Source organism: Nerophis ophidion, linkage group LG21 (assembly GCF_033978795.1).
Source record: "Nerophis ophidion isolate RoL-2023_Sa linkage group LG21, RoL_Noph_v1.0, whole genome shotgun sequence".
Lineage (NCBI taxonomy): Eukaryota > Metazoa > Chordata > Actinopteri > Syngnathiformes > Syngnathidae > Nerophis > Nerophis ophidion.
In genome coordinates this window covers 22328138-22355637 of record NC_084631.1, presented here as the reverse complement: position 1 = coordinate 22355637, position 27500 = coordinate 22328138, and the positions used below count along the sequence as shown (strand labels likewise).

The window sequence follows — 27500 nt, the reverse complement described above, 5'->3', positions numbered from 1 at the left end:
TATGTCTGGAGCCACAAAAAAATAAAAGCCATATTACATACAGATAGTGTCATGAGATATACATTGAATTAGGAGGACTTAAAGGAAACCAAATAGGCTCAAATATAGCTTCAAATGAGGAATAATGATGCAATATGTACATACAGCTAGCCTAAATAGCATGTTAGCATCGATTAGCTTGCAGTCATGCAGTGACCAAATATGTGTGATTAGCACTCCAGACAAGTCAATAACGTCAACAAAACTCACAACGCACAACGTTAAAAGTTTGGTGGACAAAATGAGACTGAAAAAGAAGTGGCATAAAACACGTCGGAGAAAGTTATAGATGTAAACAAACTACGGTGAGTTCAAGGACCGCCAAAATGAATGTTTATTAAACAGTGAAGCATGTTTAATAAAAACAGTGTGCTTTATAACAATTAGGGAGGTTTGTGTCATGTTTGTCCTCTGACCGAAAATATTTTAAAACAAAAATTATATATTTTTATATTCTTTTTCCCTAACGTTTTTTCATTTTTCATACATTTTTGAAAAAGCTCCAGAGAGCCACTAGGGCGGCGCTAAAGAACCGCATGCGGCTCTAGAGCCGCGGGTTGCCGGCCCTCGTCCTAGAGGCTACAATACATTATATTATTATATTACATTAATTTGTTACGTATAAAAACATTTTTTTAAAGTGTGTCTGCTAATATTTTGCCATGGCGCACTGCCATGATCCAATGGTTTAAGGGAAGAACACTGCAATGGAATTTGGTCTGTGCCTATAAAAGTACTGAATTTGGTAACCATCCCTAGTTACATGTTTTATATTTGGAGACATGCATGACGTGACCATCAGATTAAAGTGCGTCTAAAGCAGTTTGAACTGTTTAAAGTTGTAAACCTGCCACGTGTAATGTTTACTATACGTGCTGCAAAGGGAAATGATTCACTTCCTCCAGGGTATCTCAGATGAAACTAAAGTTTGTACTTTCCCGTCCAACGAGTTTTCAATTAAAACAATGGATTTGTCATTAAATAAATACACATTAACATTTTTAGCTGCATTAGGGAGCAGATAATTTTGTCTGTCACATTTAAAGCTGGGCAGTCTCAATTTTAACCATTTTTATCAAAATTATATCAGAAGCATGCATTCGTCCATATTAATAAAAATGTTTTATGTAGTCTGTGTATGTGTTTTGTATGTTTTAATTCGTTCATTGTTATTTTTGATTCCAAAGTATATTATGCATGTTTGGACTTTGGCCATTTGTGTAATTATTGCCCGTTTTATGCCATTCAAGGAAGGATTAACATGAATACCACCCATTAATAATTTTCTGTTTTTGAATATTCAGGATGTTATCGTGGCTAAATAAGTGTCTATGGGCAGACTGGATTTGGTTTCCTGAAGGCCATGGTTGGGCCGACTTCAATGACCCCAAAGATGACATCGTCTTACCTCACGCTCCGGATCTCTGGGCTTTCATCCCCATTGCTATCTGTTTTCTGGTCATTAGACCGCTTTTTGAAAGGCAAGTAATCGTCACTATTTATGACCGCCATTTGCCTGATAATTCAAGTTAGCATCATAATTTCAAATTGTTTTTTATGTGTACATTATTTAAACAGTATATCCACCCTATCTGTTGTTTCTTTTCAGGTGGGTAGCAATTCCTCTGGCATCTGTGTTGGGTGTGAGTGACAAGAGACGTGTTTTTCCTCCTTTGAATTCCACGCTGGAGGCCTATTTCTGCAACATATCCAAGCACCCCACACAGGTAAAATGAAATAGCCACACACCTTGGTAATAAATATTGCAGTGACTTGAATATATAGAGACAAAGCCACATGTTGCATTGTTCAACAGGGTTAACTCTAAACTGCCAGATTATGTGGTGGTTATTGGCGCGGTCACCATAACATCATCGAGTAATTTGCATAATTTGCTACGATGATATGATAATTCTTAAAGAGGCTCAAAAAATGTATACATACATTTAAAAGAAATCTGTTATTAGTATTAAAATGTATATCATTTTGCAATATTTTTGATTGATGCTGGTTTTTGTACAACTTTGGGATTTGTTCAATTGTTAACAGACTTTTAATGACTTTTTTAAACTAAAAATAACTAGCAACAAATTTAGCAACTTATTCTGGTTTTATTATAAAATGTACTCGTGTTTAGAGACTCTTAACATCTGTCCCACGATGTCGCTGTCCCACGATGATCATGACATAACACTTGCTTGGTTCTGTCGCTCTAGTTGGACTTTCTCTTCTTAAAAGCCGTCACTGTCCTCTTAATATTTGCTCATTTTGTAGATAGCTGTTCGCGGGTATATCTGCAATATTTAAAAAATTGTGTCCACATTGCAGACATGCTGACAACGCTCCAGACTGTCTCAATGGCATGCATTTTGTGTACATCCTGTTTTGGTAGAGCCCTTTTCTGTGATTCAAATAATTTCTCCTGTGGTCGGGTTTTAGCTACATCACTTGTCAATAGTGTGTAAATAATAGGCTATATGTATTAATTCATACTGTAACGAACAGATAATTTTGTTTTATGTTCGTGTGGTCTGGATTTGATGTCAGTTTTTTCCCATGTTTGCAAACACACCGTCCGTGCCTGAAAGGTTATTGGCTGTAATGAGGAAGGTTGTTGTGCGTTGTGGGAAGAGAGGACTCACGAGAGAAAGTGTTGGCACGGGAGTTAAAACTGTCGGAATTGTGCTGTATGTCATCATAAGATTGCCAATAAAAGTTAAAAATAGTGTCGGAGTTAGTGTGATTTTCTTCTGGTGGCTACAACAATTATATTATATTTAATTTGTTTTCAAGTAAAAAAACTAAAATTATCTTCAAGGTGTAGCAGTAATGAAAATGATGTGGCGGCGCGCCACAATCAATTAGATTAAGGGAAAATCATGTTCTATAATGAATAATTAAAGCTGCTGTATGTCAATAGCTCAAAATAACATTTTGGTAAACAACACAAAATGTAAGGTTGAACACTAGGGCTAGGGATATGGTTGAAAACTGTATCACTATATAAGTGTTTTATATTGGTTAATATCAATGATTATATGTTTTATGACCTATCAAAAACAAGGACATGGAGAAAAATATATTAAATGTAAACATTTTTATTTAAAATGTAGCATTCCTCTGATTATAATTCCCTCAGCTATCAAGGAAGAAGGGAAAGAAATGTCAACACAACCATGAAAACTGTAAATGTAAACAAAATTCTAAAATCACATTGAAGACTTGACAATAACCTATTTAAATTAAGGATATACAGATATAAGGAATACAGAAGAAATACTTTATACAGTTTAACAAAATAGTGTAAAATGTAAACAGTGAAAAACTATTTTCTACAGGTTTAGTGCCAGCTGTGCTCAAGGGTGAGCGCGGTGAAAGTAGTGTGATAATAATCTTGATGAGCGTCGTGGTCTGTTTTATTGACAAATTCTCTGGTCTCTGGAGCACTCATTTTAAGTTTCTCTTTTCACTCAATGGAAAGAATCATCCATCCATCCATTTTCTACCGCTTATTCCCTGTCGGGGTCGCGGGGGGCGCTGGCGCCTATCTCAGCTACAATCGGGCGGAAGGCAGGGAATCAACTGCGAGAAAAAAAAAGATTTTGCAACTGAACCTAATAATAATTGTTACCAGAATGGCTGCTAGTGTGTCACTCCCACTAAGCAGTAGTCTCTTCCTGCATTGCTCAGTAACCAGAGAGTGCAAGTGCCCTTATTCGTGCAACCAATTTTCCTTACCAACTTTCGTCATTTTCTGACAAAGAAAAAAAAAAAAAATATATATATATATGTATATATATATATATATATATATATATATAAATATATTTATATATATATATGGAAAGTTCTGTGGAATGGAATGCATTTTTAATTAATATTGAAAATGAATATGTGTCTGTCGCAACACATATTGATATCGTTCTATCACCCTGCCCAAATGAACACCGCCGGCTATCATATTTTACCATTAGTTGTTTAAAATAACAGATTACTACAAATTAAACTTAATGCAAATTGTCATTTGGCCAGAATAAGATGACTGGTCCTCATAGCTGTCACTTACAACTGTCTAGTACACAGGTGCGTGCCCAGAGCACATGCACTTAGACAAAAACATTCTAAGAGAAGCAACCTTGATTACCATAAGCTATACATTTAATGATCGATAACAATTACAGTGGAATCTAGATTTACAAACTTAAGTGGTTCTTGAACAAGCTAACAAGCTGCGTAAGTTGAAAATGTTGTATATTGAAGAAAAATTCTCTGTAAGAAACAACATAAACATTCCAGCTTCAGCCAAAGTCTATATTTCAGTAAATCTTTGGACTTTTTTTAAATACATTTGTTTATTATTATTGACATATTATTTTGACAGACACAGTCAAATAAACACATGTCAAATGTTTTTATTTTCTCTCCCAAACAAGCAACCCACAAAAATTATATGAAAAATTAATTTAAATAATAAAATAGGGAAAAAATCTCCCCAACATGGTGCAGCAATACACAAAAGCAGACAAAAAGCTCCTCAATTATCTACCTTTCAATTACTTTTAAATCAGGGTTAAATTTGAGATAAGTCTTTTACATATTTTATACCAAAGAAGGTTCTCATTCCTCCAGGCCGTTGTCATCTCAGGGCATTCAATCGTTTGCAACTGGACTGCTTGGTTTTCTAGGAAGACGTTTTGCCGCTCATCCGTGTAGGTTTCGTCAGTTGGTGCTCATACACAAACATTGGTCAGATCAAGTCCAACGGTTGGTGCCAAAACGCCAAATATTTATATCCCAAAAACCAGGAGGGTGTGCCTGGGCAAGGATGATTTCGCCCGATCGTAGTGAGAAAAAAAAAACTGTTTTAATGCAAACGAGCAATCTTAACCGTCAAAGCGATTGACCGTCGTTGAAGTGGAAATTCCCCTCGTTAGCATTGAAATATTGTGTGACAGCACGATTGCTGTCGATCGACTACTACCTGTCCAAAATAGTCACAATCCCACGCATAAGTATTCCATTCTGTTGTAGACAAACTGCACAAATGACATTCTAGTCACCTTCGGAGGCAAAATTGCAATATCTTTTAGGAATGGTTAAAAGGACAGTGTTGTATGTGGGAGACAGGTGGTGTGGTAGACCACCTCCTCTGTTCAGGGATGGTTTTTCAACCTTGACATAGATGGCTTCCCTCACTCCTCTTTCGTACCATTCGTCCTCCCTGTACAGAATCTGTACATTGTTGTTCTCAGTGCTGTTTCTCCCTAAGGTTGCAAGTAGACAGCTGAGTCTTGGCCTGAAGAGTTTGTTCATCTATGCTGTACCATGCGTCGGCTTATTGGTTGTGTAGTTTCCCCAATATATGAATCCGTGCATTCATCATTACACTGGATAGCATACACCAGATTGTTTTTGTGGTTGTCGGGTGTCCGGTTTTGGATGCACCAAGTCTGTGTCTTGGGTGTTGCCTGGTTTGAGGTGTACATATTTTAGGAAACCCATATTGTAGTTCCTGAAACTTCACAGAACAACCTATTTTTCTGCACTTTGAGAAAATACAGAACATCTTTAATTCAGCAGGTGTGTCAAGGAGGCGCTGTTGCCTTCCAATTTAACATAATGAGTCTTCTAGCCAACAAAGTAGTGAATGCTACCAAAAAAATGTAATTTGCTAAGAGTAGATGACTGATGTGCTACCCCCCATGTTTGTACAATATGAACACACATAAAATGCTGTACAGTCTGTATATTTAGGGGGGCTGTATTGACTTTCTATTTATTAACAAAGCAAAAGAAACAACAGGTTAACAGTCTTTCCCTATGCACCCGCCACATCCACACACATGTTGTCACAAAACTCTTGAACTTTACCAGCCAGGTTGCGACAATAATTAGGAATAAAATAAAATACACTTTATTTGTCTGCTGCGTGTGTCTGGGGGAGAGTAGGCAGTGCTTTCTTTGGACTTATTTTGAGCTAACAAAACTTGACAAATGTATGTAAAAAGGCACACAACAGTTGGATGAAACAATCAGGGTTTGAGGGGGTTGTAAATTGAGGTTCCACTGTCATTACATTTTGCCAGATCGATGTCATGAGCGGACAACAAACATAATGTGGTGTGTAACGTGGGGGCGTCATTTACATGCCCTTAGCAGAAAGTGGACTGGATACAATACTTGCTGTATGTTCTAAAATTTAGCGGCCACTCTGCAGCTGCGTATCTTAGGCTTTGACAATATGGCCTAGAAATAAGCTCCTTGATTTTTTTTACAAAAAATTTGAATTTTGTTTTTTTTTTTTCACAAAAAATTGGATTTCTGATTTTTTTCCAAATGTTTTTTCCCCCATACTTTTTTCAAGAAACCTTTGAATGCAAATGACAGCGATATGTCAAAACACGTTTTTCTGAAAACTCGTAGTTTGAAATGAAACTGCATACACTGCATTTTACTCCTAGCAGAATACAAATTTGTATATATTTTTTGTATATCTTTTAGAGCTGATATAAGTTGTACTTTGTATGGAATCATTTTCAAATAAAATTAAGTGCTTCCCTTGGGAAGCAACACTTCTTGAATAGAATACTTCTGTTAACAAAAATGAATGCAGCATTGCACGTTTAAGAATCTGAAGCGCGGATGTCGTTGAGGCTTGTGCGGCCCTTTGAGACACTTGTGATTTTGGGCTATATAAATAAACATTGATTGATTGATTGACATTGAGTGATTTTGCATGCAAATAAGCAATCTCCAATATTGTGATCAAAAAAGTGCAAACTTAAATTTTTTTGACCTCTATAACATACTTATATGAATAAAAGTGTAGTATTATACATTGCATCCAGATAAATATTGATGTAAAATATTGAGAGGACTATAGTTGTTTCAGTAAGTAGACAGTAAACGCAGCCTTTTTCATTCACGCAGAGCAACTTCAATAGTGATCACTCTATGCATTGTGCTTCTTTCTCATCATACATGGCATCATCATACATACGTACTGTAAATGATTCCACCGTAGTAAGGTACATTTTTAGCCAGGAGTTTGTTTGTTGGTGCCTCTTGTTTGCCTCGTAAAGAGTTGTGTTTTTCGCACTCGACTAGATGCTTCGGTACTTTCAGATGCTGGAACAAGTTTGTTGTTCAGATGCCTTTTTGAGACTGACATTGCAGCATGCAATCATTTGTTCCACGCCTGTTGCCGCTAAACCATAATGCTGACAACACTTTTCTTTTCTTTTGAACAAACCTCTCGATCCCGTTAGCGTTAGCCATGTTGTGCAACCTAAGCCGCCAAGGAAGAAAGGGGACAGTGCAAGCTACAGAGGGACAAAACGTATGTCAGTGCAAGATAAAAAAAAAATAGATTTTTTATTTTGAAATCGTCTGCAACAAAAAACTTGAATATATTGATAAAATCAATATATCGCCCAGGCCTAGTGTAACCATTGCCCCTTTAAATAGAAACAAAAAAAAAATATATATATATATATATATATATTTACTGTACATATATATAACAAATAGGCTCACTATTGTCACTTGATTGTTAAAAGTCCAATAATTTCTTATTTTCTTTCATTTGTTCTCAGAGCTCTTTAGAAAAGCTAAGTAAACAAACAAGCTGCTCAGTTCAACAAGTCCAGCGATGGTTCAGGCAGCGGAGGAACCAGGATCGTCCCAGCAAGATAAAGAAGTTTCAAGAAGCCAGGTAGCTATACATTTTGTGTATGCCACACAATTTGCGTTTTAAATCAATCACAAAGGTGCATTTCATATAATCAAAATAGTTTAACTTTGGGCATTAAAGCCCTTTCCTACATTGGAGGGAGACGACTTGAGTACCGTACTGCGGGTGAGTTGAGAGGACAGATCGATTGCCTTCATTAAAATAAATTTAATCTTCTTTAAATACTGGAAAAAAGATTGTGTGCAGACAAATACATTTTTGAGAGTAAGAGATAACCTTTTCCTGCTTACAGTTTTGTTTGTTAGCTCAGCCTTCCTTAGAGCGGTCGCCGTTTCCTGGTGTGTCGTGTCTAAAAACAGCTGCCTGTGTTTTGAACTCCCACATCTTTTATTGTCTGCATGCGAGAATCTTTTACGATTCGTGTTGGATTTTTAACATGTCAAACGGCCGCTCGTTGTGACGTACTACTCTCAGACACGGAGTTTGTCACGTGCCTCCGGCTGGCCCAATCCCCCGTGTTGCACCAATGCTGAAGTCCTCACTAAACTATCCAATCTCTATATCTTTTTTTTAATCAGACTGTTTTAGCCTTTTTTGGAGAAATAAGAACTATACGCTACTTTGTACAAGAAATGGCAATCATGGAGGATTTTAGCATGCATGGTCATGTACGGACCAATTTTAAAATTGTAATATACTGTATGCCCTGCGATGAGGTGGCGACTTGTCCAAGGTGTACCCCGCCTTCCGCCCGATTGTAGCTGAGATAGGCGCCAGCGCCCCCCGCGACCCCAAAAGGGAATAAGCGGTAGAAAATGGATGGATGGATGGAATATACTGTATATGGCGAACACGTGCAAAGCTCTTTGGAAAAAAACTTGACCATACAGTATAGGAGATATCTGCTCATGTAACTAAGGCAAAATATGTCACTAAAGTCTCAAAATCTCAGTGGCTTGTTTGCAAAGAGGCAAAAGTGTCTTAACATCTCGTGAGTTGGGGATTCAAAATACATAAAAACAGGTGCCAACAAGTAAGAAAAAAGATATTTTGCATAGTTTGAAAAAAAATGCCAGAGTGGACTGATTGTTGACAATAGGCAAAATCTAACAAATCTGATTCGACTAAAACGATTCTGTGCAGATGCTGTGCATTTTCCACCTTATTGCGCACATCAAGAATACATTTTGGTGTAAGTGGGAATAGAAATGTTGGCGTGAAGCTATTTTCACACCTTGCATATTACTCTGAATATATAAAGATTTTATGTTGAAAGTCCAACACAAAAGGGGTCAAAAATTGCGAAGTTGAAGGAAAACATGTGCTTGGGAGTTGTAACGTTACAAAGTGTGGAACATTTCAATGAATATGAACAATTTTTCTATCCACTGTAAATATAACTTTACTCTTAATATGCGCACCATAAGCTTTTCATATTGTTGCAAGTTTGGAGTGTTCCAAGTGTTCCTGTACTTTTTTTCCCGAACTGCCTAATGCTTCTGTTTCTCTTGTTTGCCACGTGCAAATAAAGGTCTGAGGCTGTTTGTACAAGGCTGTTTGTTAGTACAGTCAAATGGAATCATCCAGCCATTTTCTACTGCTTACCCCGTTCAGGGTCGCAGAAAAACTGGAGCCTTTCCTATCTGTCTCTGGATGAAAGGTGGACTACACTCTGACCTGGTCACCAGTCAATTATGGAGACTTGGAGAGAAAGACTTACACTTCTGTATTGTCATTCAAGTTTGAACTTTACAGTACAGATAAGAACAAAATTTCATTGCATTAGCTCGTTGTAGTGCAGAATAAAAGAACAATAAGGTGCAGAGTTTTTGCATTTGCAAAAGAAGGTGCAGATGTAAGTAGATTACTGTACAGATAAATATAATGCACTTTTGCATATGCATGCACGTTTATGGATGTATTTTATATTGTGTTCATAGTCCAACGAGTTAATACTTTTTTGGGGGGAATTGAGGGTATTATTATGATGCGTTCAAGAGTCTCATGGACTGAAGGAAGAAGCTGTTTCGGAACCTGGAGGTTCTGCTACGGAGGTTGCGGAACCTCTTTCCAGAGTCCAGCAGTGAAAACAGTCCTTGGTGGGGGTGGGAGGAGTCTCTACTGATTTTCTGAGCCGTGGTCAGGCAGCGGGTTATAGGGCAAATATAGACAACTACTCACAGTGTCTTTCATTGTGTGTGACCCAAATTGCCTGCACAAAAGTCAGGCAAATCCAACTGCTATAGAGGGTTTGTGACTTTGAATAAAATCTTGTTTTTTGATAAAAAGTGTAGTTGGGAGACTAGTGTCTCGCATGGTGTCAAGTAAAATAAAGTTTATAAAGATGCACGGAACATAGAACTTAATATTCAAATAATGTCTGACTTCAATGTTTTTTTTGTAAACATTTTCTCTTTACAGTTGGAGATTCACCTTTTACTTGCTTGCTTTCTTCGCTGGCCTGGCAACCCTTATTGATGTAAGTCAAAGTAAAGAATAAAACATAACACATATGAAATCCTGTCAATGACAGCAGGTACAACATATTTATTTTTATTAAAGTGGAGTCTCATTGACAGACTTTTCAATGTAAAAAATGTTAACACTTGTCTTTTATCTTAGAAACCATGGTTCTATGATATGACGAGAATGTGGGATAACTTCCCCAAAATGGTATGCTTACTCTACATCATGCTGTAACTTTGTCATTTCGTTGTCTTTTATGGCTTTTCCACTTAAGGGTCGACACAGCAAGTCAAAAGCTTGTAAGGATGGGTACCGAATTTGCCACTTTAATTGGCAACGACCGTATTCTGTTGGTACTACCGGGTACAGATTCACATAAAGTCAAACGGTAACATATTGCGTTGCCTTTTGTTGCACATGACATCACGTCGGGTTGCAGACTCTGCACCAGCTCAGGCACTTGGCAGGGAAACTAACAGAGCAAACTCAGCCGGATTGTCTGTATAAATTGTTTCATTTCTCCATGCAAACAAAGCAAAAGTAAGGCTCAACTTTTTAAAAATGCGCTAGCTCAATGCTAATCAACAGGGGATTGACATTAGCGATTTTACAAAGTAATTTCAACACCTCCAAATTTGGTATTCAAAACTACAACTTAAATGCATGTTACAAGTACACTATTTACAGTTTAAACACTTGTAGAGCTCAACAAAATACAAGACTGCCAATTTAGCTCAAAGGCAAAGACTACTTCCTTGCTACGGCCACAAGCTTTAGCAGATATATTACTGCCATCGAAAGCCTTGTAATTGGAACTGGATGCAAAGTCTATACTATACGTGCAAATGAGACTCAGAAGTGTTATACCATTAAATTAACATAACACAACAAACACAAAAGTACCGAAAAAGGCAAAAACTGTAACCGATGAGTATTGGTATCGATTACCAGGTATGGGGAATTGGTACCGTATTGCTTAAAGTACACATCCCTAATTGCGTGATTAGATTTTATTTTGTTTTTCAATGCCAAACCCCGCTTTTATACATAACCCTCCTTTTTTAATCTGAGCTAGTGGTGGCTGGGTGTTTGCGTAGAGCAACTACTCACAGCAGCAACACAAACAGATCACGGTCTACCGTGTTTATGACAAAAACATTCATGTGTGACAAAAGGGAGTGTTTTGCCCTACTTAAATATTTCAACATCCAAACATGGGCAAACATTCCTAAGTAGTTTGGGAAATGGATGTACATTTTATATGCTTCCACATTTTTTTAAGTGTACAGTAAAAGCCGTTTCTTTTGACAGGATAAATCACCAAAAAGATTCCCGAGCGCTGCCACCGCTGCTGCTCACTGCTCCCCTCACCTCCCAGGGGATGAGTCTAATAGAGACGGTAATTTCGCCACACCTAGTGTGTGTGACTCTCCGTGGTACTTTAACTTTTAACCGGCTTTAAGGCAACCAACTCATTATGTCCAGGTTCACCGCATTTTTATTGCCTGAAAGTGCCAGCTTCTTCGACTTAGCAATAACTTAAAATTTCAAATTTGTGTTTTGCGTTACGGAGTTACTTATTTTTGTAACTGACATAAGAAATGAACCAAAAAAAAAATGTCCGCTGTAGAACACGTATGATTTTTGTTAGGAGCTCTTTTTGGCCAGCCTTTATTATATGCAACATTTTTTTTCTTCAATGCATAACATTGAATATTTATTTTTCCCCGCAGCCAATATTACAGTCTCAATACTGGTACTACATGACTGAACTGGGCTTCTATGTGTCCCTGATTGTGAGCGTTGCATCAGATGTCAAACGTAAGGTAAGCCGTGTGGGCAGTCTAAATGTTTACTTGCCATCAAACCAAAAAGTTTGACTTGTTAGTGTTGACATTTAGAGCGTCAAACATGTTCAATTTCACTTATACCTTCATTGCTGATGGTGTGTTTCACAAGGTGCTAAGTGGGTTAATGTGTGACTGAAGCGAGCAGTGATGGAAAAAGTCCCGTGATGCTGACAGCTTAGCCATTTTTGCATACAGGGCAAAAAAAACAAAAGTATCCATGTTTAAGTTTGACATCAAATCTGTGGTTTATCATTGCCATCAACTCAAGTGCACTAATAAAACAGAATCCTCCTGTTTTTGGTATATGAAACTCTGTAAATGTGTAATCTTGTGATGGTATCTTCGAATTACCCAATAAATTCATATTTTGGTGACAAACACCACTTTGCATTGCATAATACTAACTTTAAAGGGACCTACGATGATTTTCCACTTTTCTGACTAAAATATTGTTAAAATGTTGGATGTTCATGTTAATCAATGCCTAAGTGTCAAATCATGCATTTGGGCAGTGCACGATGCCTCTGAACACTGTGTTTTTTGCAGTCCTTAACAGTCCTTTTGTGGGCATTTCTATTATATACTGTCAGCCAGCCTCCTCCTGTGCTTCAGGCTGTGAGACGGTTTGATGCAACTTTTCTTTTGTCATTTCTTCTCATCTCATGACATCCCGACAATTCTGATGTCTTCAAAAGAGAAATATTTTGTTTAAAAAGTTGGTCTATAACATTTTACAAAGCACAGTTTTTGTCAAGATGAAGCACTGCGAAATTGGATTAGCCACTAAACTCAGATGGAAAAAGACAGCAACATTACTCCTTGGTTTGATGAAACAATAGAAGTAGGATAAATTATTATTTTCATCCAATTGTGGCAACTGCACTAGGGATGTCCCGATCCAGGTTTTTGCACTTCCGATCCGATACCGTTGTTGTTTTTGCACTTCAGATCCGATACTGATACTGGCCTATCCAAGAAATGTATTAAAGTTTGATGTTTTTTAGCCTACTTAGTTGTCAGATTCATGTTGAAAAGGGTTTTAGTACTCTTGACAACAACTAGCCAGCTGAATTAGGTGAGTTTGAATATTACACAATGGTTGGTATTCAAGGATAAACACAAAATAGACAAAATTATACATGATAAACAGAAATGGCATCATTAAACAGTAAAAAAGTGAACAGTATAAAGTGCAAATAATGCTGTAAACATTATTCAATCAATCAATCAATGTTTACTTATATAGCCCTAAATCACTAGTGTCTCAAAGGGCTGCACAAACCACTATGACATCCTCGGTAGGCCCACATAAGGGCAAGGAAAACTCACACCCAGTGGGACGTCGGTGACAATGATGACTATGAGAACCTTAGAGAGGAGGAAAGCAATGGATGTCGAGCGGGTCTTAACAGGATATTGTGAAAGTTCAATCCATAATGGATCCAACACAGTCGCAAGAGTCCAGTCCAAAGCGGATCCAACACACAAGCGAGAGTCCCGTTCACAGCGGAGCCCGCAGGAAAACATCCCAAGCGGAGGCGGATCAGCAGCGCAGAGATGTCCCCAGCCGATACACAGGCGAGCAGTACATGGCCACCGGATCGGACCGGACCCCCTCCACAAGGGAGAGTGGGACATAGGAGAAAAAGAAAAGAAACGGCAGATCAACTGGTCTAAAAAGGGAGTCTATTTAAAGGCTAGAGTATACAAATGAGTTTTAAGGTGAGACTTAAATGCTTCTACTGAGGTGGCATCTCAAACTTTTACCGGGAGGGCATTCCAGAGTATTGGAGCCCGAAATGAAAACGCTCTATAGCCCACAGACTTTTTTTGGGCTTTGGGAATCACTAATAAGCCGGAGTCCTTTGAACGCAGATTTCTTGCCGGGACATATGGTACAATACAATCGGCAAGCTAGGATGGAGCTAGACCGTGTAGTATTTTATACGTAAGTAGTAAAACCTTAGTCACATATTAAGTGCACAGGAAGCCAGTGCAGGTGAGCCAGTACAGGCGTAATGTGATCAAACTTTCTTGTTCTTGTCAAAAGTCTAGCAGCCGCATTTTGTACCAACTGTAATCTTTTAATGCTAGACATGGGGAGACCCGAAAATAATACGTTACAGTAATCGAGACGAGACGTAACAAACGCATGGATAATGATCTCAGTGTCTTTAGTGGACAGAATGGAGCGAATTTTAGCGATATTACGGAGATGAAAAAAGGCCGTTTTAGTAACGCTTTTAATGTGTGACTCAAAGGAGAGAGTTGGGTCAAAGATAACACCCAGATTCTTTACCGTGTCGCCTTGTTTAATTGTTTGGTTGTCAAATGTTAGAGTTGTATCATTAAATAGAGGTCGGTGTCTAGCAGGACCGATAATAAGCATTTCCGTTTTTTTGGCGTTGAGTTGCAAAAAGTTAGCGGACATCCATTGTTTAATTTCATTAAGACACGCCTCCAGCTGACTACAATCCGGCGTGTTGGTCCGCTTTAGGGGCATGTAGAGTTGGGTGTCATCAGCATAACAGTGAAAGCTAATACCGTATTTGCGTATGATGTCACCTAGCGGCCGCATGTAGATGCTGAAGAGTGCAGGGCCAAGGACCGAACCCTGGGGAACTCCACACGTTACCTTAACGTAGTCCGAGGTCACATTGTTATGGGAGACGCACTGCAATCAGTAAGATAAGAGTTAAACCATGACAGGGCTGAGTCTGACATACCAATTCGTGTTTTGATACGTTCTAATAAAATATTATGATCGACGGTATCGAAAGCAGCGCTAAGATCGAGGAGCAGCAACATAGATGACGCATCAGAATCCATCGTTAGCAATAGATCCTTAGTCATTTTTGCGAGGGCTGTCTCCGTGGAGTGATTTGCCCTGAAACCGGGTTGAAAGGTTTCACATGGATTGTTAGACGCTAAGTGTTCATTTAAATGCTCCGCAACAATTTTTTCGAGGGTTTTTGAAATAAAGGGAAGGTAAGACACCGGTCGGTAGTTTACCATGAGGTCAGGATCGAGGTTAGGTCTTTTAAGAAGAGGATGAATAACCGCTTTTTTGAATACTAGGGGAACAGTGCCCGAGGAAAGTGATACGTTTATAATATTTAGCACTGACGGACCTAACAATACAAAAAAATTAATATTAAAAAAAGCAAAACACACAAACAATCTGAGTGGGATAAAATGTCTATAACTCAGCATCAATACTTGCTCTTGAACAAGTGTAAACTTAAAAAAATAAAACATTAAATAAAATATCTACACACTCCCTTCAATTGTTTGCCCGAGTCAGGGGGGGGGCAAACAATTGAAGTCTGAGCATAATGGGGAGATTCTTTCTAACAAAGACGAGCGTTTCAAGATGCTCAGGTGTCAGCCTGCTGTGTTCATCAATGATGAGTGAGGCTGTGTTCAAAAAGCCTCTCACTCTCAAGAGTCATTAAAATGTCTTACAAATTTACCACCACGCTTGACTTTATTTTGGCATGTTTTGCACTCCACCTCTTCATCTTTTTCGTTTTGTAGGGTAAAATAATCCCACAGAGCTGACATTTTTACCGGTAACTTTTAATTCACATGGCCGTCTTAACGGTTACGACACAACCCTGTGGATGTGTTGAAGGTGTGCTGGAAAATACGAAACGAAAATTAGAGAGCAGCAGAAAAGTGTAATGTATTATTTAAATCGGTGCGTTGAAAAACACGGACCGGAACTTTTTTAAAAACTGGATCTGGATCGGCATTTTCCATTGCCTTGCCGATTCGTATTTTTTGGCAAATATCGGCGGCCGATCCGATCCAAATATCGGATCGGGACAACCCTAATGTGCACAGTACCACCGACATACAACATTCAATGGCATAAATGTTAGTAAAAGCAGCTTTTATATGTGGCTCTGTTGATCCGAGAGTGGGCAGGTGTACCTAATGATGTGACTGATTAATCTATATACTGTTAAAGTTTCTATCGGTACAAACAGTGGGAAACGGATGGATGTTTGTCTTAAATATATTTTAACAATATCCTTTTGAAAAAGATGAATTCTGATACCTATGTATAGGGTGGGGCGTGGAGGGTTTCATTTGCAATCGAAAGCTATCACCTCCACACGCTAACCGTTAGCAGACAAATGCAGAAAGTGGGTTAAAAATGTGTCTTTGGAGCATAATTTATACACAGCAATATCTAATACGTATTATCCAGACCATATTGAAAGTGTGTTGACTATAGATTAAAATGATCATACTGTAGTTACCCTTAAACCTCTAAGTAACCGGGTTTTGCTGGGTTGTGTCCATTGCCATGGTAATTTCACATAATCCATAAACACATGTCCATGGTATCAGAATAACCAAGGCTAAAACCAAAAGGGGTAATAGATTTTAGTGGGTAATATAATCTGTTCTAACGACAAGCTCGTAAATTGGGCAAATGTCAAAAACAAGTGACTAGTCTAAGACCATGTGGTGAATAATTTCATAAAACAAAATTCTAATGCCACAGACTTTGCCTCGTTTGACCACTAACCCATCGTACTAATGGTAAAAGTATAATTTATCTACCACTAAAACCCAGTGAACAAGCAGTATTTACACTATCCATCCATTTTCTACCGCTTATTCCCTTTTTTGGGGTCGCGGGGGGCGCTGGCGCCTATCTCAGCTACAATCGGGCGGAAGGCGGGGTACACCCTGGACAAGTCGCCACCTCATCGCAGAGTATTTACACTAACACAGTTAAATTTATATCGACAGTAACCATCAAGGTCTATGTGGTTATGGTTTGAATTTATTTCAAACATGCGTACAGTTACAATTTGGTACGTTGCATATTTCCACTTAGTCATTATAGCATGTCTGAAAAGGAGTAAAATGAAAGAGAGCTTTTGTAATAGTTTTTTCATAGCAATTTCAAACACACTTGTAGTTCTCTTCCTGTGCTTAATTTGTCATACAAACTAATAGTCAATAAAGTTCTCATGAGTAAATAGTTGTTAATAAATTGTGATTATCATGAGGTGAATAAGATTTTATCTCCTATTCCTCATGCAGGTGATAGTTAATATGCTATATATGCTACATATAAAGAGGCACTAAGAGCTTTGATGCTAGTTTGACAAGCGGTAACTGGGGCCCTCTGTGGTTTTCCTGAATGCCATAGTGTTGTAACATGTTTTGCAACCGTTTTGTTGAAGGGTCCTATAATGATTTTAATACAAATTTAAAACACTTCTTCGTGGTACAGATAATGCTTATTGAATATGCTTTGTTATAAATTTGGCTCCACAAGACAAATTAAGAAATGTTTTTTTTTTGTGACGACTTTTCCAGGGTGTACCCCGCCCTATGCCCGAATGCAGCTGAGATAGGCTCCAGCACCCCCTGCAAACCCAAAAGGGACAAACACTAGAAAATGGATGGATGGATAGTTTGTCTGCATCGTGTACAATTCCGTAGGCGTTCCCAGATTGCAAATGAAATAATAATCAAAATAATCAAAGTTATCCTTTGAAAATGTACAGTTTAAATATATATCTTTGCGCTGTCATCAATATTTTTTTTCCAGACATGACCGAAAATAAACCTCAGAACATTGTATGGATTTACCCGGTCACATCATTAGGTACATCTGCACACTCGCCGATCTGTTCAGACTATGCACAAAAAAGCAGAATTTATGTCCCATGTCTGTGTCACAATGCACAACTCAAGATTAAATGAAAATGATTCTGTGTCGTCCTTTTTTTGTATGTTTCCTCACATCATGATGCTCCTCCCCCTCTTGCTGAGTATTTAGTACGTCCACCTCGCTCTGAAGTCACCTAGTCGGACTGCAAAACCCAGCGAACCTAGGCATCCAAAATTGGATGAACCTGATGTTTTGGCATTATTTAACACGAGTATCCAACATTGTAATCACATTACTAAGTCAAAAAAGATTTATAATGTTTGTATGTCGATCATTACAGCGCATTCGATTAGCACTAAGTTTTTCTTCTCACACAATTTTGTTTGCTCTCTGCAGGATTTTAAAGAGCAAATAGTTCACCATGTTGCCACCATCGTCCTCCTCAGCTTCTCCTGGCTGGTCAACTATGTCAGGGGCGGGACTTTGATCATGGTTGTACACGACGCAGCTGACTATCTTATGGAGGTACTACATCCAGATTAGATCTTGCTAATTATTTACATTAATGGGTCAAAGGCATATTCTACAAGTTTGTTGTTCAGTATGTTTAATTTTATATAACAAGAAGCAAGATGTTTCTTCTTTTTTAAGCAGTTAATTCGAACACCATCATGTCACATCACAGCATCACACTTCATTCAAAACCCTGATGATGGTCAAAAGGTGTTATCTAAATTCAAAGTTACTCTTACGCACACACTTTTTCTTCTTTGGAAGTGTAAAAAGCTCTGTGACTGACATGGAGCTTGGATTTTATGATTAACTCAACATGTCCAATTGTGGAACCTGCAGTAACTATGTATGAAGAATGGACCAGTTGACCAGTTGAATGGAGCAAATGAGGAAAACAACATTTTTGAAAAAATTATTTAGGACAAGCCTAATTTATTACAGTGGAACCAGTTGACCAATTAAGTCCTGGTCCACCATGTTATTTATTCTAAAAATTGCCCACTTATTTTGTAGTTTCTCTAAAAATCTGTATGTCGGTTTGTTTTTGTCTAATATTTAGCAACATAACTCAAAAAGTTATGGATGAATTTTGATGGAACTTTAACAAAATGTCTGCAATGGGAAAAGTAAAAATTTTGGGGGTGATCCAAATTATTTTTACTGTATTACATTTACGTTACAAGGCAGAACTTCTCTCTCTCTTTCTCTCCCCCTCTCTCTTTTTCTCTCTGTTGTGTGCATGTATGTGAGCTTCGCTGCATTCACTCACAGAGACAAAGACAGGGGATGATTGACAAGAGGGTTTACTCGGTGTATTTAATTTTGCTTTAGAACAAACATGGTCAATACTCCTGCAGCTTATTTGAAAGCGACAATTGCACAAAAGAGATGTACATTGTCTTGGCAATGTAATTTAACCTTTGATATGCTGGGGTTTGTTTGTTTGTTAGCAATAAAGCTCAAAATAATGCCTGGCTGAGTGAGGTCTGTGCACTCTGAGGGCTTCTCGTTGCTTATGTGGGTTCGATAGATATGCGGTTATGTCTTTATCAAAACATGGAAGGTGAGAAATGCTACTAACTTCAAAGCTTCGACAAATATACTTTCTCGTGTAAAACATCTCAGCTGTTATTTTATCCCCCTTTCCACAACTAACAAAATGCATCCATGTAAAATGACATATGTTAAAACTTGGTTGGAGGTGTTTAACGGCGATTCTTTAGACGTCTCAAGCAAAAGATAAAATTGATAAAAGTTAAAAGATAAAAGTGCAAGCAGGCAAGCAGTGGATATTTTGGGTTACATCGACAACTGATAATGTCGACTTCAGTCAGCCAGTCCGATGTAAACTACATTGATGATTTTCAGCATTGCATGACATCCTTTGGACATTAGGTACTGCTTTGATTGACTGCAGCGACCGCCTTTCTTTGTACAATGCAACAAGAAAACTTGTGGCATGCAGAGGATTGTACGTTAAAATAATTTCTAAGACTGAATACGACAGTTAAAAAATATCTGAAAAAAGGTGCAAAAACATACATTAAGACACCAAATGGGACAACACAAAGTTGCAGAATGAATGCTACTGTCTTACTGTTGTTTTAATATTTGAAAAGGACAGCTGTGTTAATGGTCTTTTCTAAAAAAATATATATATATATAAAAAAAAAAAAAGGCTTTTTGTACTGTACTGAAGGGGGGCATCACTTTGGCGTATTCTGTCTTTGAGCTTTTTCTCTGTCTAAAAACGTGTTTTATGTGTAGTGCCCGTCCCCTAGAGGTGGAAACATGTAAATGGTAACACTTGTGTTTTGTTGCAGTCAGCCAAGATGTTCAACTATGCAGGTTGGAAAAGGACCTGCAACTGCATCTTCACAGTCTTTGCTGTTGTTTTCATCATCACCCGCCTCTTCATTTTCCCTTTCTGGTAAAGATCCTGTTCTTACAATGAGTCAGTCACAAGCCAAAATAGTTGTTGGGCGCAGCCCTCGTCACGACTGAAAACCGGTGTAACAACTGTCAATTAACATTTGCAGTGAACATTTTTGAAAGGTACGATAGTCATCAAGGCAACGCTTTGAAACATTATTAGGTGTACTGATACAATGTTTTCACTTCCAATACGATACCCATATTGGAGCCTTGAGTGTTGGCCATCTGATATCGATAATAATTCGATACGATATCAGCAGGAATCCTAGCACATACATTTTCATACATTTTTACTGTGGAATGTTAGAAAAGGTTGATCAATTAAAATTAATCAAACAGAGCATAATGGCATTAAAGTACATTATTTTATCATTTTGTATTGTGAAATGTCAGAAAATGTTTGATCAAATAGAAATATGTTGGTGGACATGGAAACCGCTGCAGGACATAGTTACAAGTGAAGTAGTAATCTGTGGTTTGGGAACACAGTAAACTATGAAGTTGAGAACATTTCATGTTTGTTACTGGATACTTTCAAATACATTTGTGCCTTGAAGATTTTGTACTCGGAAGTACTATCCAACTATAATAATGTTATCCTTGCTTGTAGTGACAAATGTAGACTGCAATATTGTTATATATGTCTAGCTTGTGTTCTTAGCTGTTGTGGACAGTAGTTGCAAGGTCCTAGCCTATAGCTTACCATGTTTACCTTTTGTAAATGACTTGACTAACATACAAGAAAAGATCAAACTTATGTGCTTATTGGAGGACATTCCCCAGTAGATGTTGACTGGCTGTCCAGCTTTGTACAAGGGGCAGAAGGACTGCTGGTATCAGAGATTATATAAGAGATTTTAGATGCTCCTTGTATCAGCCAATGCTTGTTTTTTTTTGCTGATATCAGATCGATATCAATATCAGATTGGGACACCCCTAATTGTCATGCTTGCGGGGGGGAAAAAATCCTGCAAACTTTCATAGACTAATGCTGTCTCAGTCTATGAGCATGAACTGATTAAAAACATTCTCGGAATAATGGGAAAATGTAATCTTTTTTGACCTCGGGGCCCAACCTTTCCACTATAAAGGGCCACGGGGTACACTCAAATATTAACAATATTTGAGTGGACCCTTGAATCTTGATTTCCATCATATTCAATAATTATGTTTAACCTACTTACAGGTTAACAACTTTTGCAAATGATATAAAACCATTCACTGAGAGTATTTAACACATAAACGTTAGGCTCAGGTCAGGCTGATAGAAAAAATAGGTACCAAATATACAGCATAAGAAGGGACAATTAACTGATGAAACATACATGTACAGACATTTATTTATGTAATTGATAATAAATGTTTCTTAAGTAAACCGTCAATCAAATAAAAGTACAAATTAAAATACAGCTTTACCACTTTAGTGATAATTTATTTGCGTTTCAGAAACTTCTCTTGACTTTATTAGCTCCAGACTTCTGTTTGTTTGAGATTTATCATTACTGCAACACGTAGTGTAAAAGTGTAACAACTGAATACCGCTGCAGCCCATTCGGACCACAGCTGAGAAACATATTTTTAGGCGGCCCTCTTAAGACAGGCTGGCGGCCACCACTGGGTCCTGGCACTATTGTTAAGAAACACTGGTTTAAGACAATCTAAACAGTCCAATTGTGATTGACTCAATGCCGTGAGAACTTACAAATTATGTGCCCTGCGATTGATCAGTCCAGGGTGTAACTACGGATGTCACAGTATGAAAATGTCTTATCGCGGTTGTTTTGACCAAAATGATCACGGTTATCATTATTATTGCGTTATTTTTAAATGGGCTCGAAGTTTTCTAGAAGTACTTGTACTGAAATCTTTTACCAAGTTTTATTGCAAAAAAAGCACAAACAACATTGAAAATTATTTCCTTTGTAGAATAAACATTATTGTTGATAAAAACACTGTTTCATGGACTTCAAGTAGAAATTGAATGTGTATATGAAAGCAATGGTGTGCCGTCAGGGCCAGCAAGGCCTTCTCTGCTGACCTAAAATAACCAGAAATTATGATCATAATTAAAGATAAAAAATTGTTTTTATTTACTTTCCCTACAGATTTAAAAGTATTCATATTCTCTTAATGTCATATTATGCTCGTTCCAGTGGTGTTGTTTTTAGTTGTATCCAATCAGAATTCAGCTTTCTTTTGTTGCCATGCTGTACGAAATCTGCCAGACAACTTTAAAATCAATAATGCAGGCGTCCGTGCACTGTAAGCGAACGGGACATAAAGTGATAGGCAGTTGCCAAAGCAAATCAGATCACGAGCTGTTGTTAGTAAGGCCTTCTGGATGGCCTAAAGTTGAACGTGATATTTACGCGTCCTGTGATTGGATACTTACCGGGATCGTTAGCGGATTAATTTGAGAACACAGTTGTTGACTGTTGCTGTTCTGTTACAACTAAAAGTTGTAAACTCTTGTTATTAAAGTCATTTTATTAGCATTGTTACATGTATATTTGTCGCCATCATGTGGTCACGGCAGTTAATATAAATGTGAGAAGTGTGTACTTAGAAACAAACTTTATTGACAGGAAGTTGCATAAGCCAAGCAGAGAAATTTACGGTATATCTTTTAGTTGCTGATGCGTTTTAATCGATTTTTTAAACGCGCCAGAAAATAAACCGTTTTTATACTGTTGATGTGCGTCAATGCTCAGTAGGCCGTAAATGTGTTCCTGTATAGTATTTCTCCAGCAATAATCATGTGGTGACGTCAATTATGGTATTTTGAGAAGTAATCATTGAAGTCGGACATCACTGAAGGCATAAGTGGGAAACGCACAGTATGAAAGTAACACAAACATTATAAACAAGGTAATATGGTAGAAAAAAACAATTCCACTCGGACAATAAGCAAATTATTGACAATGCTGGCCTTGTCTTATGGGCCTTTGGTGGTTCTAATGAACACTGCTCTGCTTTGTCTTCCTATGCAGCATTTTACACGCTACGTGTGTGTACCCTCTGACCCTCTACAAGCCCTTTTTTGGCTTCTACTTCTTCAACGGGCTATTGATACTGCTGCTGGCTCTGCACGTCTTCTGGGCAGTGCTCATCCTGCGCATGGTCATCAAATTCCTCCCCGGCAACGTATGAAGCGTCACTTCTATAAACCCAACGACCTCAATTAAAGGAAGGTGAGACGTGGACGACCATGTCTTGTTTTCTGTTTGCAGGGCATAGTTGAGGACGAGCGAAGCGACAAAGAGGAGACGGAGTCTGACGAAGAAGACGGTAGTGGCAATGGTAATAGAAGGATGAAAAATGGCCACATGCAGAACGGTCACGCTCCTCTCAACAACAACCGCAGTAAGATGGACTGAGTGGACTGTGAGAGCAACTGTGCCAAAAATCTGAGCCCTTCAAGTGGCACTTGGAAGGCAAAGAACGGGAGTGTGGCTTGGAGAGAGGCAACACACACACACACACACTCACACACTTACCTTACCTTATATTGAACAAAGAACATATCATGATTAAGTGCCTTTGGTACTAAGGTGTCTTTTGTCATTACCCAATCACATTTTGTTGTTGCCACACTGCTTGTAGCTTTTTCTTGTCACTGGAAGTCTTTTTGGAGCTGCTGATGATTGGACAGACAGACATTCCTTTCCCTGGGCAACAGTTTCTGATGTGACACTGTGGCCTTTAAACCAAATGGCTTATGGCTAATTACTCAATTTTTCTCGGCAAGTACACTGTCTTAGTATGGACCATTTGCGTTAGTTGCAGTAATGCGCAGAGCAAAATTAGTCAAGGGGGTTTATCATTTGGTGAGCTGCCATGGTCTAAACCGAGGAACAATTCAGTTTTGTTGTCATTTTTTTTTTTTTTTTGCCTTTCTTGATACCAAACAAAACACATTTACGGTCCAAAATCATTTTAACATGTTGGTCTTGCTGATGTTTCAATTTATATTTTTTTTAGTTCATATGATTTTTCTTTTCAATTCCCATTTAAATGAGAAAAAACAGTTGAGTGTCACTCAAACTTTTACAAACTTGACCAAAGTGCGGCTGTATTCTACAAAAAACAATCATTATTCATGAGCTATGTCATTAGATATAGTACAACCCGCTTGTGTTGACTTCCCGCATGTGTCGACCATCCCTTCAAGACCCGATCAACTGTGTTGATACTCAAAAGTGTACACTTAAGTTAAATTCCACATACATGGTCGACCGCTTCTGTTGACACAAAGTTCATGTGAAAATTCAATGTTTACTTTCTTAAGACAAAAGCTACATTACTACTCTTTATAGTAATGCAGCATCAAAACGTGCACACAGTGACTTCCTTTTCAGTGCAAAATAAGCCTAAACTAAAAACACAGTAGTATTAACTTGGGTTCTACCACAGCAGCTAAAAACACGCACACATACAGTCCAGGCCAAAAGTTTGGACACCTCCTCATTTCAATGCGTTTTCTTTTATTTTCATGACTATTTTCCTTGTAGATTGTCACTAAAGGCATCAAAACATTGACACATGTGAAGTGAAAACCCTTTCAGGCGACTACCTCTTGAAGCTCATCAAGTGGATGCCAAGAGTGTGCGAAGCAGAAATCAGAGCAACGGGTGGCTATTTCGAAGAAAATGGAATATAAAACATATCTTCAGTTATTTCACCTCTTTTTGTGTTGATTCATAGTTTTGATGTGACAATCTACAATGTAAATAGTCATGAAAAAAAAAGAAAACACATTAAATGAGAAGGTGTGTCCAAACTTTTGGTCAAGACATACAACAAAATAATGCATGGACAAATACAGGAAATACCCCATTGCTTAAGAAGTGAGTAAGTGTGCAGGCAATGGCGAGTTTGGGTATCGGTTTTAGTTTACGTCGACAACTGCTTAAGTCGAGAAGGTGAGTCAGTCTCAGGGACGTCAACAAAAGCGGCTTCAACTCTAGTACAGTAATTCGCAACACAAAGCTAAGCTGAGTACAGTTAGCCTAGCATGTATTGTGACCTACGCTACATTAGATTGATTTTAGCATCTTCAATGTACAAAATTGTATCAAAATGACCCTTCAGTTTTCATGTATGCAGCCGTCGTTTGTAAAAGTTGAGACACGTCCGTAACATTTCTTTTCAGTGTTTTTTTGAACCAAAGATGCACTTTATGGCTTTTTCTTTGGCTCAAACCACATTCAGTGTTACATTTCAATCCCAGTGTAATTGACTGACTCTATTGGGTCCTGATTTGTTTTTGCGCTGTGCTTTAATATCCACCAGAGATTGGCTTTCATCAGTGTTTTCTTTGTTTGTCAAAAGAATGTTGAATGAAAAGCTTAATTTGTTTCATTGTAAAGAGGTGTAGAAAGAAATTTTACAAGTGCCTTTATCATTTGGACTTCTTTTTTTTGTCACTAAGTGCTATTTTGTGTCCCAACAAAAATGTGCACTCTGGGTCTCGACTCGCCTTGTTTTCCTTTACACCTCAAGTCCTGCGTCCTGCAAAGAGTTTTGCCTTTATGAAAACAAGTGTTTTTAGTCTGTGTCATGTGATGCTGGGATGTAAATCAGACTGAGTATATTAATGGAATATCCAGTACATATGTTTTACTGGAAGTCAAGTCAAAAAGATTTTAAAGAAACTTGAAGGGTAAAGTAAATTTGACTAAGCTACAGTAGTCTTAAATACTTAATTCCAACAGTTTAGGAAAGTTATTTCCTGTTCCAAGGCACATTCATAGCCTGGTTCTCTTTCACCCTCTGGATGGACACAAATTCGCAAAGTAAACACTTAAGATGTTGGAGGAAAGCTGCCTGCGAATATGGAGTGCCGTAAAACTTAACACAAGAACACCTCTTTCACTGGTTTAATGTTCAAAAGAAACTTATGCAGGCTTTGCTTCTTTCAAAATAAAGCCAATTTTAGTTCATTCTGCTTCCGTGGTACTTTGATTTATTTGCAACCTAAAAAGCCTTGAATGCTATTTGCATTGTCATGTCCAATCTCTTCACACTTCATCAAGACTTCATTTTATTCTTTGCAGGGTCAGTTTCTACGCTGCTTTCCTATCAAGTTGCGGTCCAATGTTGGCTTTCCATACCCTCCTCCTGGCTTAAATTCTTCAATTTCTCCTTATGTCACCTGGTTTGGTAGCACAGCAGTTTAGAATGTCGTGCAACCCTATTGGTGCCGTGGATGAGCCGGGAGAACAGTGTATGTGGTGTTTGATTCACTTGTGAGCTGTGTAGACTTATCGAATTCCTGCTCAAGTATTAATAAGGGCTTTACGGGTACACAGGAGGCCGCAACATTCAAGTGCACGCCTTGAATCTTGCATGAGTGTGTGTATCCACTATCCTTCAAGTTGTAGGGGCATAAATCTGTTCACACGTATACAATGTTATCAGGGATGCAGTGTAATGTTCCCTGAGGTGTGTGTGTCTGTCTGTGCGTGTGTGTGCGTGCGTGCGCTGGTGTATGCAAAAGCTGATCAGTCTTATGTAACTGACATAGGGAAGTGCCCAGAGGACCAACACGGGACATGGGAACCCAGACCGGAAGAACCCAGGAGTCAACCGGACTACATGCTGCTAGAATGGATGCATGGTAAGTCAGAAATCTAAAACACTTAAAAAAATTATATACTATTTTTGCGGTTATAGTGTGAATGTTTGTAGAAAATCAATAATGTAGAAATAGTACTGATGACGAACTTGTACTTGCTTTGAAAAAAAGCTGCAACAGTAACTAACATTAGTTACTGTTGCCATGAATTTGGCAGGTTTAGAAGTGTGTGTGTTCAAATTAAACCACATGGCTTGCTTGTCTTGTTAGGTTAAATTTATTGAGCTACTGTCTGCAATGTTTCAAAGAATCAAGGAAAGATTCTTGGACAAAGTTAATAGATTAATCAGACATGTCCAACTTGAGACAACATTTGTATTGTCCTGTAAATGTCTTTATTTCTAAAGTTATATACTGTATTTGTAAATGTCAACGTAATTTATCGTTCGTTCTACTTGGTCTTTGTATATGTATGTACACTATGTATGTACAAAATGTATATATGTACAGTGTCTGTGTGTGAATGTATGTGGGTGTGTATATATATATATATATACATATATATATTAGGGGTGTGGGGAAAAATCGATTGGAATATGAATCGCGATTCTCACGTTGTGCGATTCAGAATCGATTCTCATTTTTAAAAAATAGATTTTTTTTTAAATTTATTTATCAATCCAACAAAAATATACACAGCAATACCATAACAATAAAATCCAATTTCAAAACCAAACCTGACCCAGCAACACTCAGAACTGCAATAAACAGAGCACTTGAGAGGAG

The 27500-nt window shown here is 38.0% G+C and overlaps 1 protein-coding gene across 4 annotated transcripts in view; it reads left to right on the top strand.

The window, feature by feature from the left end:
- LOC133539882 (ceramide synthase 2-like) overlaps positions 1–27500 on the top strand; it is a 54120-nt gene that overhangs the window by 17165 nt on the left and 9455 nt on the right. For 2 of the 4 annotated variants that reach the window (XM_061882168.1, XM_061882170.1), the window contains exons 2-12: positions 1344–1520; positions 1649–1766; positions 7635–7753; positions 10154–10211; positions 10355–10405; positions 11932–12024; positions 18086–18214; positions 20026–20132; positions 23128–23281; positions 23368–23437; positions 26664–26756. In XM_061882168.1, the coding sequence (XP_061738152.1) occupies positions 1345–1520; positions 1649–1766; positions 7635–7753; positions 10154–10211; positions 10355–10405; positions 11932–12024; positions 18086–18214; positions 20026–20132; positions 23128–23281; positions 23368–23437; positions 26664–26756 (1168 nt within the window). In that variant the 5' untranslated portion in view covers position 1344. Of the gene's footprint in view, positions 1–1343; positions 1521–1648; positions 1767–7634; positions 7754–10153; positions 10212–10354; positions 10406–11931; positions 12025–18085; positions 18215–20025; positions 20133–23127; positions 23282–23367; positions 23501–26663; positions 26757–27500 lie in introns of all 4 variants that reach the window. The other 2 variants (XM_061882167.1, XM_061882169.1) reach the window with 1 other exon arrangement.